Raw genomic sequence first — 15,372 nt, forward strand, 5'->3', positions numbered from 1 at the left:
ATCTTCTCAGTTACTTCATTAAAAAAATTCAGTTAGATTAGTCAAACAACTCTGCTTTGACAGGTCTACGCTGTCTCTCAATGAACTCAAATCTCTCCAAATTTCCCCGATCATTGTTTCTAAAACCTTACCCAGCACTGATGTTAAAATGATGTTAAACTGACTCACCTGTAATTACTTGGAATGTCTTTACACACTTTCTTGAACAAGGATGTCACAGGCCACTTTCCTCTGGCGTGTCTGAGTACCTAGGGAAATCCTTTTGCTATCTCCACTCCTACCTCCCTTTGCAACTTAAGAGGCAAATCATCCTAACCAGTTGACTTATCCACTATTAAGCAGAACTTGCCTTTCCAGTGCACCTTGCCCATTAATTGGCAGCCTATCCTTTACCTCAACCATTTCTGTGTCTAACAATACTTTAACAGCATCCTCTTCTTCAGTAAACACTGATACAAAGTATTCTGGTCTTGTCCTATGCCTCAAAGCAAAAAAAATCATCCCTTTTATCCCTAATAGAATCCACTCCACCTGTTACAACCTGCCTACTATTTACACGTTGGTCGAAGAGTTTTGAGTTCCCCTTTATGTTAACTACCATTGTAAGGAACTTTTTTTTTTATATTTGCGTTGGACAGTTGTAAAGAACATATCCTTTTACTTTCTGTTGGACTGTGGTAAAATTACAATGGCTGCAGTTGAAAGACATGTCCACTGGAAGAGGATGACATATACATACTGTTGCAGTCCTGGAAAGGCAGGATGGTTCCTGAAAGGGGTCCTGGACCAAGGGAGCCCTCTGACAACAGCATTTTAATTGGTTCCTAAACAGGTGACCAGGTTTTGTGTGAATGCAGCAAATAGCTCCAGCCTGAAAGGAACAAGACCTAAAACCTACTCCTGTGTGTGGAAGATTCCAGTAATTCCACAATAATAGCTAGCTTTTTTTTTCTCCTCATATTTCTATAACCTATCACTCTGAAAACCCCTGTCAAGAGGCAAAGCAGAAAACCACTGTTAGAGACATTGAAAAGCAAGTGTTCAACCAGTGAACTAAATACTGAAAGTGCTGGAAGACCACCTTGTGTCATCAACAAGAACTGAAAGGAATTTGGAAGACATTGACCAAAATCAACCCATCGAATTCTGTACTCCGGAATTGGTGCTATTGAACTGTTTTATCCTGCCCTTAAAATACATGTTTTGTATGTCTTGTGTGCGTGTATATAGAGGTTTAAGAAGGTGGTAGAGTTTAAGTTATAGTGTTAGAAGTTAACAGTTTGTATTTCTTTCTTTTGCCACCAGTTAAAAACAATTTGTCCAATAAACAATTATTTATTTAAGTTTACAAACCTGGTGCTCGTATTCTATTAACCTAAATTAAACAGTTAGGAAGAATTGGGGCAAACTGGTGGTTTGATCAAACTTTTCACATTTGTCGCAGCTCGGGAAACACTGGGACTTGATATTACAGCGCATTATACCCAGTGAGTTGTGACAAAGTTTGGGGGCTCGTCTGGGATATTTTGGAACAAAGGACAATTTGGGTGTAGATTTAGTAAGTAATAAAACCTAAAAGGAAACAGGTTTGTACTTTCAAAAATAAGATGGCTCTGGAAACTGCTAAAACCTTCCTGCAAGTGGAAGAGATGTCCCTGACGGTTTTACAAGGGATCCCAAAAGCCAGGTTAATTGAATTGGCAAGTAAATGAAGAGCAGGATTGCCTGCTTAAACTAGGAGGGCAGAGATAATCAGAGATGGCACAGCATTTGAAATTGGAAGGAATACCCGAGAGACAGAGTTCTTCAAGGGGTGGTTCATTGGAATGGGCTCAAATTCAGTTGCAGATAAAAAAAATTGGAACTAGAGGCAGCAGAAAAATTAAAGAAAAGAGAAAGAGCATTTCAAAAGGAACAGGCATTAAGGCAGGAGGGAAAGAAAACAAGGGGATTCAAAATGGTAAGGTTAGAAAAGGAGGAAAGAGAAAGACAGAGATTCCAGCTTAGAATGCTGGCAGTTAAAAAAGACACACCAAGAGGTGAGGCAGGACTTATATCCAGATCAGAACCCTGTGGTGAGGTGTTTAAATTTGTATAAGCTCTTCCAAAATTTGAAGAAAGAGATGTTGAAGCGTTCTCTACTTCATTTGAGAAGATAGCTAAACAAATGAATTGGCCAAACGAAAACTGGACATTGCCCGTGTAGAGCAAATTGACAGGTAGAGCACTGGAAATTTATGCCTCACTGTCAGAGGAGGTTTCTAGGATTATGATGTGGTGAAAAAGGACATTTGAGTGCATATGAATTGATCTCTGAAGCATATAGACAAAAGTTTTGAAATTTAAGGAAACAGTCTAGACAAACTTACATTGAATTTGAAAGGCTTAAGCAAAAGTTTTGACAGGTGGATTTGAGCATTAGGAGTTGAAACTACCTATGATGTTCTCAGAGAGGCCATTCTCTTGGAAGAATTTAAAAAGTCCCTACCTTCTATAATAAGAACCCATGTGGAGGACCAAGGGTTGCAACTGCTACACAGGCAGCAGTAATGGCTGACGATTATGAACTGATCCGTAAAACTACACCTTTTATCCATTACCCCCATAAATATGAAAATGTTAGAAAGTGGGAGAGTGAAAGGAAGGCAAGTAGCCAGGGTAAAGAATGGATAGCTGGGAACACCTCAAGATCGCTTCCCTGGATCAGGAAGGAAGTTACTGAGGGTTGAGGTGAAATTTGAAGGCCTAAGTGTTTCCACTGTAATAAAGTGGGACACATTCGTTCAGAATGTTGGAAGTTGCGAGGGAAACCAATGGGACTTATTGGGGTTTGTAAAAGCGAGCCTGAAAAGGGGACTCAAAGAAAATGCCACTGATCAAATTGCAGCTTTAACTACAAATAAGGGTCAGGAGGCAAACACTGCTGTGAATGCAGGTGAAGTGAATAAGGTAGATGAGAGATATAAAGGGTTTTTGTCTAAAGGGAAAATAACCCCTTTTTCATCAAATGATAGAACTAAACCCATAACTATATTAAGGGACACAGGAGCTACTCAAGCTTTTTTGCTGGAGAAGGACCTAGTTTTCCTTCCAGAGAGTTCAATGAAAGCTAAAGTATTGGTAAACGGGATAAAGGGAGAGTATATCCTGGTTCCATTGTACAAAAGTGCAATTGGAATGTGATTTGTTGTCTGGATCAGTGATTGTAGGTGTGGTTAAAAAAATTAGCCATCAATGGAGTTGCGTTACTCCTGGGGAATGATTTGTCAGGAGTGAAGGTTATAGCTTTGCCCATAATTACGGAAAGTCCGAGAGAGGCTAAAGAGAGAGCAGTTACAAGGACAAGACCCTAGTACTTTTCCATCGTGTGTGGTAACCAGAGCAATAACTAAACAAAGTCCATCAGCAGAGGTCAACGTAATACCATGAGCACATGTTAGAGTAGCCAAAACTTTAAGGATGACAATAATTCAAAGGAAGTGTTTGGCAGGTCTTCATTGGATCAGTTTTCTGAGCCTCAATCAGAGTTAAACAAGTTAGCACAGTCAGCTCACACTGAAGGAGCGGAAGGAGCTCTTAAGTGCTATTACCTTAAAAAGGGAGTTCTGATGAGGAGGTGGAGACACCCTCACAGGCCTGCGGATGAGGAATGGGCGGTTGTTCATCAGATAGTGTACCACCCAAATATCGTAAGGAGATATTGCGAGTAGCACATGAAATTCTTATGGCAGGACATGTAGGAATACAGAAAGCCCAAGTATTGATAAACAGGCATTTTACCTGGTCAAGACTTCATAAGAACATAGTGCAATTTTGCAAAATGTGCCATATACGTCAGATGCCATAAACCTCAATGTATAATCAAGCCAGCACCTTTAATACCCTTACCAGTTTTTGAAGAACCGTTCAGTCTGGTATTAGTAGATTGTGTAGGGCCATTAACTAAAACAAAAACAGGAGCATGTAAAGTAGCACAACAGCAGACTAATGGAAAAGAGTTTGAGGAACAAGTCAAGTCAAAATCCAGCACACATGATCCAGAGCAGAGTAACAGTAAAGAGGTGAAATCCAGAAGTAGAGATCCATAAACAGAGTAAAAGCAAAGAGCGAGCAAAACGGGCCAAATCGAAATCTAAAAGTTGAGAGCGAAGTAAAAGCAGAGAGCGAGAAAAAAGGGCCAAATCAAAATCTAGAAGCCGAGATAGAGAACAGAAGATAGAGGGAAAAAATCTAGAAGTAAAGATAGCGTAAAAGAAAAAGTAAAGAAAGAGAAAAACATGTGAATTCAAGGAGAGAGACAGGGAACAAAAACACAAAGAAAACTGGGTTAAATCCAGTACTAATGTTGCAGAACAGGGCAAAAGCAATGATCAAGAAAAAAAGAGCAAAATCCAAAAGCAAGGAGAGGAGTAGGGAAGGTACTTTTCCAAGAAACTAAATCAATATCAGAGGATGTACTTTAGTGGAAAAAGAAACTCTAGCATTGTTGTTGTCGCTTCAACGCTTTGAATTTTATGTCCGACACGTTAACAAAGAAACACTAATTTACACCATAATCTGCTGACATTCATTGAAAAGTTTAAAACTCAAAATGTGAGACTATTTAGATGGAGTCTATTGTTTCAAACATTCAGAGTAAAGATTGTTCACATTGCCGGTAAAGATAATGTGATCATGGATGCATTGCCCCAGGTGTAAATTACTAAAATAATTTAAAAGGGGTAAGAATTCCCGAAGATTGTATAAGGGAGAGGAAGGATAAATGAAAGTAAGTCTCATGTTTTGTTGTTCATGTATCACATACCTTGTGATGAAACGCATTTTTGAAATGGCGTTTCATCTCTTTTAAGGGTAGAGGCATGTAAGGAACATATATTATTTTCTGTTGGACAGTGATAAAATTACAATGGCTGCAGTTGAAAGACAGTTGAAACAGGATGAGATATATATACAATATTGCAGTCCTGGAACGGTGCGCCATGAAATTCAGGATGGTGCCGGAAAGGGGTCCTGGACCTAGGGAGCTGTCTGACAACAGCATTTTAATTGGCTTCTGACCAGGTTTTGTGCGAGTGCACAAAAATAGCTCCTAGCCTGAAATGAACAAGACCCAAAACCTCTTTCTCCTGTGTGTGGAAGATTCCAGTAATTCCACAATAATATCTAGCTGCTTTTTTCCCTCATATCTCTGTAACCTGCTCTCTCTCTCAAAACCCGTCAAGAGACAAAGTGGAAAACCACTGTTAGAGACATTGAAAAGCAAGTTCTCAATCAGTGAACTAAATACTGAAAGTGCTGGAAGACCACCTCATGTCATCAACAAAAACTGAAAGAAATTTTGAAAGACATCAATCACAATCAACCCATCAAATCCTGTACTCCAGAACTGGCGCTACTGGACTGTTTTACCCCTCCCTTAAAATCCATGTTTTGTGTGTCTTGTGTGTGTGTATAGGGATTTAAGGGGATAGAGTTTGTTATAGTGTTAGAAGCTAGCAGTTCATTTTTCTTTCTTTTGCTAGTAGTTAAAGACAATTTGTTCAATAAATAGTTACTACTTGTTAAGTTTACAAACCTGGTGCTCATATTCTGTTAACCTAAACAGTTAGGAAGAATTGGGGCAATCTGGTGGTTTGATCAAAATTTTCACATTTGTCGTGGCTCAAGGAACAATTGGGCTTGATATTACAGTGCACTATACCCTGTGAGTCATGACGCCATTCTATTCTCATTTTTTCTTTGCCAGGTTTACTTTCCTCTTCACGTCCCCTTTCAAATAATTATATTTGACCTTTTTTCAATTGAACAAATTCACCTGACATGCATCATCCATTTTTTTTTGTTTCATATTCTCCATCTCCCTTGTCATCCAAGGACCCCTAGTTCTTTGAAAGAGGAAGTTCAAGAATTAGTATTAGTAAATAAATAGTACTGGAAAAATTAATAGGGCTAAAAGTTGACAAATCCCCTGGATTGGTTGGCCTGCATCCTATGATTTTAAAAGGTAGCTAGAGAGATAGTGGGTATAATGATATTGATCTTCCAGAATTCCCTAAATTCTAGAACAGCCAGCATCGATTGGAAGGGAATAAATGTAACTCCATTATTCAAGAGAGGGAAAAGAGAAAACAGGGAATGGCAGGCTAGTTAACCTGACATCAGTATAGGGAAAAACCAGATTGTATTATTACGTATGTAGTAACAGGACACTTCAAAGATCATGATTAGGCAGAGTCAATACAAATTTATTAAGAGGAAATGGTATTTGGCAAATATATTCACATTTTATTTTAAGGTTGTAGGATAGATAAGGAAAGCCAAGGGTATAAGGTGTTTTAATTTCCAAAAAGCATTCAATCAGGTACCACACAAGAGGTTATTGCATAAAATTAGGGCTCTTGGGATTGGGTGAAATATATTAGCATGGTTTGAAAATTGGTTAACGAACAGAAACAAGAGTAAAAGAATAGGCAGACATTTTCAGGTTGGCAGACCATAAATAGTGTGGTTCCGCAATGATTCGTGCTTGGGTCTCAGCTATTTACAATTTACATCAATGACTTTGATGGGGGTCTAAATGTAATGCATTCAAGTTTGCTGTCAATGCAAAGTTAGTTGGGAAAGCTGTGAGGATGTAGCAAAGGCATATAGACAGGTTAAGTGAGAGGGGAGAAACATGGGAGGTGGAATATAATGTAGGGAAGTGCGAAGTTATCCACTTTGGAAGGGAAAATAGAAAAGCAGAATTTTTTTCAAATGGTAGAAAATGTTGGTATTCAGAGGGATTTGGGTGTTTTGTAAACAAATCATAGCAAGCAAGAAAACAAATGGGATGTTAGGCTTTATCACAAAAGGCACTAAATAATGAGTAAAGCAGTCTTACTACAATGATGTAAGATCTTGGTGGGGCCACACCTGGGAGTACTGTATACAATCTGTCAGCTTACGGAAGGAAGAATATACTTGCCTTAGACAGAGTTCACTAGATCAATTCCTGGGAGGAGGGGATTGTCCTATGAGAACAGGGTGAGCAAATTAGGCCTATATTCCTTAGAATTTAAAAGAATGAGAGGCGACTTCATTGAAATATAAAATTCTTAACGGGCTTCACAGGGTAATGATCGGAAGACATTCACCTTGACTCCCCAAAATCTTCCCATCACTTACAAGATGCAAGTCAGGAAGGAGAGTGATGGAAGACTCCTTATTTGGCTGGATGATTGCAACTGCATGGTTCAAGAAACCATACATCACTCAGGGCAAATCAGTTCACTTGTTTGGCACTTCAGCCACTAACCTAAATATCCAATACTACCACCAATGCACCAGGCACACTAATCGACAGGATGCACTGCAGTACCTCCCTAACAGTTTTTTATTCATTTACAGGATGCAGGCATTGCTGGCTATACCAGCAATTATTGCCCATCCCTAATTGCTCGAGAAGGTGATGGTGAGCTGCATTCTTGAACCACTGCAGTCCATGAGGCGTAGGTACACCCATATTGCTGCTAGGGAGTGAGTTCCAGGATTTAGACCCAGCGACAGAGAAGGAACATCGATATATTTCCAAGTCAGAATGGTGAGTGGTTCGGAGGGGAACTTCCGGGTGGCGGTGGTCTGCTGCCCTGGTCCTTCTCAATGGTAGTGGTCATGGGTTTGGAAGGTGCTGCCTTAGGAGTCTTAGTGAGTTTCTGCAATGCATCTAGTAGATGGTACACACTGCTGTCTCTGTTAGTCGGCGGTGGAGGGAGTGAATGTTTGTGGATGGGGTACCAATTAAGCGGGCTGCTTTGTCCTGGATGGTGTCAAGCTTCTCGAGTGTTGTTGGAGCTGCACTCATCCAGGTAAGTGGAGAGTGTTCCATTAGACTCCTGACTTGTGCCTTGGAGATGGTGGACAGGATTTGGGGAGTCAGGAGGTGAGTTACTTGATGCAGGATTCCTAGCCTCAGACCTGCTCTTGTAGCCACAGTATTTATATGGTTAGTCCAATTCAGTTTCTGGTCAATGGTAACCTCCAGGATGTTGATAGTAGGGGGTTCAGTGCTGGTAATGCCATTGAATGTCATGGGGTGATGGTTAGATTCTCTCTTGTTGGAGATGGTCATTGCCTGGCACTTCATGGCACAAATGTTACTTGCCACTTGTCCGCCCGAGCCTGCATATTGTCCAGGTCATGCTGCATTTGGGCATGGACTGCTGCAGTATCTGAGAGTCACGAATGGTGCGGAATGTGCAATCATCAATGAACATCCTTACTTCTGACCTTGATGCAAGGAAGGTCATTGATGAAGCAGCTGAAGATGGTTGGGCCTAGAACACTATGCTGAGGAACTCCTGCAGTGATGTCCTAGAAATGAAATGATTGACCTCCAACAAACACAACCATCTTCCTTTGTGCTTGGTGTGACTCCAACCAGCGGAGAGTTTTCCTCCTGATTCCTATTGACTTCAGCTTTGCTAGGGCGCCTTGATGCCACACTTGGTCAAATGCAATCTTGGTGTCACACTCACCTCACCTCTTGAGTTCAACTTTTTTGTCCGTGTTTGAACCAAGGCAGTAATGAGGTCAGAAACTGAGTGACCCTGGCGGAACCCAAACTAAGCGTCAGTGAACAGGTTATTGCTAAGCAAGTGCCACTTGGTAGCCCTGTTGATGACCCCTTCCATTGCCTCCACAATGCAGGACAAGAGCAGAAAGTGCATGGGAAAACCATTTCCTCCAAGTCACAACACCATCCTGACTTAGTTCTATATTGCCATCCTTTCATCATCACTGGGTCGAATTCCTGGAACTCTTTGAATCAAGAAGGCCCACCACTACCTTCTCATAAGCAAGTATGGATGGACACTAAATGCTAGCCTCATCTATATCCTGAGAATGAATAATACAAAATAAAAATGTTTAAAAATAATAATGTATTACGCCACACTGCCCCTGCCCCCCTCACCAGTGTCTTCACAGACCTGGCCACAATAACTGAGCTCATAAGTACATTCATTTTAAATGGTTAAAATTGGCAATAAAGGCCACTTTTTTAGTTAATAGAACTCAAAACTGGTTTGCCATTGAGGTGACCAAGAGTTTTGTTGACAGCGTTAACCACTCTGCTGAGTCAACTAAATAACCCAATGGTACAGCCAAACAGCCACCACTAAAACTAGGCTTGTTGAAAAAGCCAGCACATAGCAATATGCACAACTCTGGAAACATTTTTTACATAATGGAAAAAATTAAGAAACATACTGCATCAGGAATGGAGAAACATTTCAAAAACCCTATTCCATGGAATTTTTCAAGAAAGAAAAAACACAGCAGGCAACACGTATACCAATTATCTCAATCCTAGAACTATATATTCACAATACCTCACCAAGAAATTGCTAGGTTCATACACCACAGATTCTAATTTATCTGATCTTTCAGAGTCCTTGGCACATTCATTTAATGCTACCAGAATATCAGTACACATTCTCCCAGATTATACCAGACATATCTTTGCCACATAACTAGTTGATCACTCACACACTTAATTGCCTTCAGATGATCATTCATTTTGACATTCTGGTTTAAGATCATAAGAAATAGGCTCCTTAATAAAACCATGATGGAATTTCTACAACCACTCCATTTTCTTAACCTATCCCCATTTTCCCTAGAGTGCGCTGCAGATCAGAAAATGCATAAAATGCGGAGAGCCACTCTGCAGGCTGGGAAAATTTTATTCTGTTCATTAAGTAGCACAGCAAGTGTGGTTCATGGCAGCTGAGACTCATGCCTTTACATCGATTCCAGTTCAGCCAGTAAACTCAGCATCAGAATCTAAGACCAACAAGTTCCAAAGCAGACAAAGGAACTTCACCTGTGAGGAACCACATTTCAGCCAGGAATCGGTTAAACCAAGCAAGCTGCTTATTTTTTAAAAAAAGCTTTTGATAATTATTGACAATGCTTCGTGCATGCTGCTTAGTTATTGATGGGAACTTGAATTGCACAAATACAGAAAATATTTCCAGCAAAATAAAATCCATGTTGCCTGGTCTTCATTAAATATGGTAACATCCAATCTGTGATCTATAACACACAACACACTAGCACAAATGTAGCAATTTCAGTGTTATGCTACTGGGAAAAAATTTGTGATAATGTGCTGTGGCTGAATGTTGTAGGTACTGCTATGGTTATCTGATAGACTGTGAATTCATTCAAGTAAATGCCAGACAAATATAGGAAACGCTTTATTAAAGTAAATGACACAGCAAATATATTACGAAAACTAATTGATATATTAAACTTCCAAAATAAATAATCTACATGTAACATGCAATGTGGTAAATCCTACAGTTCACCATAACATGAAACCAAAAGTCCCAGGTTGGCAAAAAATGATGGCATATTATGAAGTTCTAGCCATCCAGTTTTGTTACATGAAATTTGTTTATTCCAAGCAATAAAAGCTGCTTTAAACACCTAACATGTATCAGAATGTTATTCCACAGTCCAAATTTTAAATGTTATTGCTCTTATGATTTTTTTCCTACATACTCTATTAAAATCTAATTCATCCTCAAATTCACAAGCAATTTCTAAATGTGGATCAAGCAAGTTATCAATATGCAAGAGTGGATAAGATTGGTTAAAAATTTCAACATACCAAAATATGCAAATAAATACAAGTTTAAAAAACTAATTTCAACTGAAGTGTGGAAATGATACATTACTATCAAATGTACCACCATACAGCTATATATGCACACAAGAAAACACTTGAAAGTGCTGAGACCATGCATTTATTAAAGTCTTCATATTGGAATGCAGTAATATTGTAATTTTCAACAATGAATAGCCAACGTACTACAGTGCCTAACCATTTTGCTGCATTTAGTTACACAAAGACAAACCCAATAATGTACAAAAATGTACACACTATCTTTCAATGGATATTTCTGACTAAGTTGCACCATTATAGTCAACCTTAAATTTCGGCTTTCAATAAAGGGTCCTTGTGCTGTTTACATTCAGAGGTTTTGCAAGTATTACTTATTAAAATCATGCAAAAAATAAAATGTAGCTGCTTAAATTACACATACAGTAGGTGCATGCAATTGTATCACAGTTACAAATAGCATTATAAAGCAACACCCATCTTATCTGATTGACAAGGATACTCAAAAGGTTTTCATATTGTTTCCAAAAGAGAGTGTCTTAAAAAAACAAGATCACTGCACAGTAAATCTAACACCTCATCCTGCTATTAAGCAGTCTTCAGCAGTAAAAAGTGGCACAAGTTATACTGAAAGCAGGTATTTTGCATTAAAACACATTCATAAATCAAACTCTGCCAAATATTTCAGTTTGCAGAAAAAAAATCTCAAAATGTTAATACACTTAGTAAAAGTAACAGCTATTTAGTAAACATTTACTGTATATTAGTGCTTTCTGTACCATTGTGGACAGCAAACTACAGTAACAAACAACTTCAATCTATTATATACAGCAAATGTAACAGGTGTATAATACCTCAACTTTCTGGCTCAGACCCTGTCCACTTCACAAAATGGATAACTGATGGTTTAAGAGGGATTCTACTGAAAATCACTGCTCCGCCTTTCTGCTCTGTTCAGAGTAGCAATTCTTATGACAAATGCCAACTGAAGTCTAAACTGAAAATTTTGATTGAAAACAAATGAATAAATCAGCATTTTCTAGTTTTGTAATGCAGCAAGCACACATGGTAACAAATAAATATATCAATCCGCCTTTTGTAATCTGTCTTGAAATATAGATGGATAGGTAAATGATTCTTTGTACTCTGTATTTCACCAACAGATAACTCAAAAAAACATTTAAGTACCCAGAGTAAATATATTACTACTGTCAATTCCAGAACAAGATGCATCAACCTGACAAAGCATTAGGTCAGTACAGACTTAGTTACTCTGGAGCTATCTACCATTCATAGCAACCTTGAGGTACAGCCTTACCCTTTGCTCATTACTATGTAAGAAGCACCAGAGTAAAGTGCACAAATTGGCTTTAGGCAAGGGTTATGTTACAAAAGAGATAAGCACCAGTTCCATAAGATAAAGTGTTCAACACATTGCTCTTGGTAAAGATAGTACTGATTAACATCAATCCAGCTTAAAGTGATTTTGCTGTGTCTTGCTTGCTAATAAGAACTTCCAAAAGCCTGACTCTGGCTTTTAAGCGTTTATACTCTCTGTATTCTTCAATCATTGGAGCACGATCTTCTTTCTGTACATTCCTAGAACATTTAACCAAATGAGAGTCAATTGTAATTTTGCCAATGCTAATTAATTAAACTAATATACAAAAATCTGTGCCCAGAGAGTGAACCAGGTAACAAACTGGCTTTTCATTATGCAGATTTGTAATGTATAAAACTAAAAAAGTTATCTATGCGACTGATCTAAATTTATACTGCACACTGGAGATAATGCATGTTGCAAATAAATGTGCTAAAGGTCACTTGATATTTCGACCATTGTATATGTTAAAGACCAATTGGACCCTAACGTTGGTGCCAAAAAAAAGACCATCCAACAAACCCAAAACCATGGTGTGCTACAACATGCTCTAGAATGTTAATTATGTAGTAGATAACAGGCTCTATAGTAACCATATTCTGTAGCAGCATTCTAAAACAGTTTTGGTTCTGATCTCATGCAATTATTCTGGAAAAATATTAAAATTAAAAACCTACGGTTTTATTACAATTGATGGTAGAGAAACATCAAGAATAATGAACACAAGATCTCCAAAGAGATTAGAGATTAACAGAGCACAACCACCGAGCTCCAAGTAAACACTACCAGAACAAATTCCCAGCAGAAGCAACTGAGGCAGAATCAATTAATTCCTTCAACAAGGAACCCAATTAATATTTAGTTAGTAACGGCATAAGACATTACACACATGTATATACTGTGATAACTAAATAATTCTGTTGATGTTACAGGATAAATTTTTTCGGTTTCTGGCAGGGTGAGGGAGAAGGAACGGGAAGCGCATGGTCTTGGTGGTTCCCGCCCTTTCACCACAGCAAATCATGCACTGGCCAGCCAATTAATGGCCACCCAGCAGGAACGCTGGCCAATTAGCATTGGGAAGGGGGGCTCCATGCCCAATTGGGCTGTGAACTGGAATTCGGTCATGGCCATCCATTTAAAGGCACGCTGGCATTGGGTTGGTGGCAGCTTCAGTAGAATTCTACATTTGGTGACAGCACTCTTTGAAAAAAGCTGACACTGAAGCATTGGAGCAGCAGCACATAAGTGTGTGTTTTTCCACTCTAGTGACTATTATGTCAGCAGTGTTTCACTCAGGATCCTTATCAGGAAGGAAATAGCATCTCAGCACACTTGTCCCATTCCTCTTCTGAATAAGAAGTATTCTACCCTTTAACTCTGTCTCTCCACAACAGCTGAAAGACCACCTATTTCCTGCACTTTCTAGTGTGAATCCTCAGCAACTCTTTCAGCTGTCAAGCTAAATGAAGTGGCACAGACCATGGATAGCCCAATAGTTTGATAACAGCCTGCAAGTCCTCCTCCAGGCTGTGAGCGATTGGTGGGAGCTCTCCATGCCCAGGAATGGCAAAAGGAGACCTCCCCGCCAAACCAAAGAATCCTGGATGGAGGTCGCAGAGGAGGTCGGCAGCCGTGGGATCATCTACAGTGCCTTAAGAAGCTGAATGACTTTTTACACTTGACAGGAAGTATCTAATCTTTTTTGTACAGACCTGTATGGGTGCATGTGACACATTTCAACTGTGGGGTTGTGTTGTGTCTGGGCCACATGCAGAATGGGGAATGAAGCATACATGCCACACTGCATGACACCAGGAATTCTGAAGAGTCTGAAGTTAGTTTGCGTGAATCATTGTGAAGTGTTGGATGCCGAAAACCCACATGTTTTACACACACATACAAAACAGTATGACCTTTCCACAGAATGCCCATGATAATCTCCCTTTTCTTTGCACACAAATGCCCTGAAAGGTCACAGACTGGCAGAGGTGCACAAATCTGGCAACCTTGACTCATCCCGAGGTGGTGGTACCATGACGGGGATGGTTTCAGGATGATGAGATTCCATAGTTCTCTCCTGGAAAGACTTTGAAGTGGGGAGTTGGGAAGGATGCAGGGATAGAGCACTGATTGGAGTGACTGGCAGCTTGCTGCATTTGGAGGAACGTATGTTAGGGGGGTGTGTGTGTGTGTGTGTGTGTGTGTGTGTGCCTGTGCACGTGCATGCATGAAATGTGAATCTCTGAAGTCAGTTCAAATGATGATAGAACCCTACTTAATCCTGGTTTGATCGCCCTCTCCAAAGTGAAACCCTGGCAATTACAGTCACCAGTCCTGAGGGACCCACATTAAGCTCTGAGGAGGAGGAGGAGGAGGCATTTTCAGAGTGTACCATCACATTCTTGTGCAACAGCTAGCACCAACACAAGTACACGCATTTTGGTGAGTTTGTGTTCATCAGCTCAAAGGTGCAAACGCACAGTCGCAGAAGCAGTTGTTGGAGACTAATATAGCACAGGCCTCTGGCACTCAGTGCTGGAGGCAAACTAGATGCTGAGCTCTAGGTTGATGACGAGCCTCTGGAGTCGACCATCAGATGCTGGACGTACAGCACAATGTTTGTGGAGGTGTGGCAGAGCTTCCAGAGGGTTGGCATGCCCTGGCATGGACAGTGAAGTCCATTCAGGCCATGAGCTCTACAATCTGGTTACTCTCAGGAAAGGAGGGACAAATTAGACCTCAGGACAGCAGTTGCTGTCCTGCTGTCACCAATGGAGGTGCACCTTATAGGGTAGCCCCTTTGCCATTAAAACCAATGCACCTGTGCCACAGCAACAGAGAAGACTCCTGCCACTGTGCAAGAGAACCCCACCCATGTTGGGGCCCTTACTGTCTCAGGTGATCAGTGAACTCCCAAAGTAATCCCAAGCAAAGGAGCATCATGTCAGCAGCCAGTCTCCAGCAGGCCTGGCAGTATGCGGGCAGTACCACACATGAGTTCACAAAGGTGATTGTTAAGGCTTTTCTTGTTTGGAGATATGTTGATTACAATTTGTATAAAATGATGGTGTTCTGCACTTGCTGTTCTGCCTTTATTTGTGTTTCATGTCTGTGGTGTCCTGTTTTTTGGCTTTGGTTTAACTTACTGCTATCAAGGGAGTTTTTGCTCATGTGGGCTGTTCCGAACAAACTCATATTGTGCCTCATCGTTGGCACCTGCACAGCTAGCCCTGGTTTTGATACCTAGGAACATGCCTCTGTCTGTGGATTTGTCACCCAGGTCATGAGCCGGCTCTTCAGCAGGTGTCCCTTGTCTCCA

At 40.2% G+C, this 15,372-nt stretch overlaps 1 protein-coding gene across 2 annotated transcripts in view; it reads right to left on the bottom strand.

Moving 5' to 3' along the window:
- Positions 1–10,228: 10,228 nt before the first annotated feature.
- Positions 10,229–15,372, bottom strand: part of LOC121281281 (protein FAM13B-like) — a 170,610-nt gene continuing 165,466 nt past the window's right edge. For both annotated transcript variants that reach the window (XM_041194146.1, XM_041194144.1), the window contains one exon: positions 10,229–12,268. In XM_041194146.1, coding sequence (XP_041050080.1) covers positions 12,145–12,268 — 124 coding nt within the window. In that variant the 3' untranslated portion in view covers positions 10,229–12,144. The remainder of the gene's footprint in view (positions 12,269–15,372) is intronic.

The sequence above is a fragment of the Carcharodon carcharias genome, chromosome 8, assembly GCF_017639515.1.
Source record: "Carcharodon carcharias isolate sCarCar2 chromosome 8, sCarCar2.pri, whole genome shotgun sequence".
In the NCBI taxonomy this organism is placed as follows: domain Eukaryota; kingdom Metazoa; phylum Chordata; class Chondrichthyes; order Lamniformes; family Lamnidae; genus Carcharodon; species Carcharodon carcharias.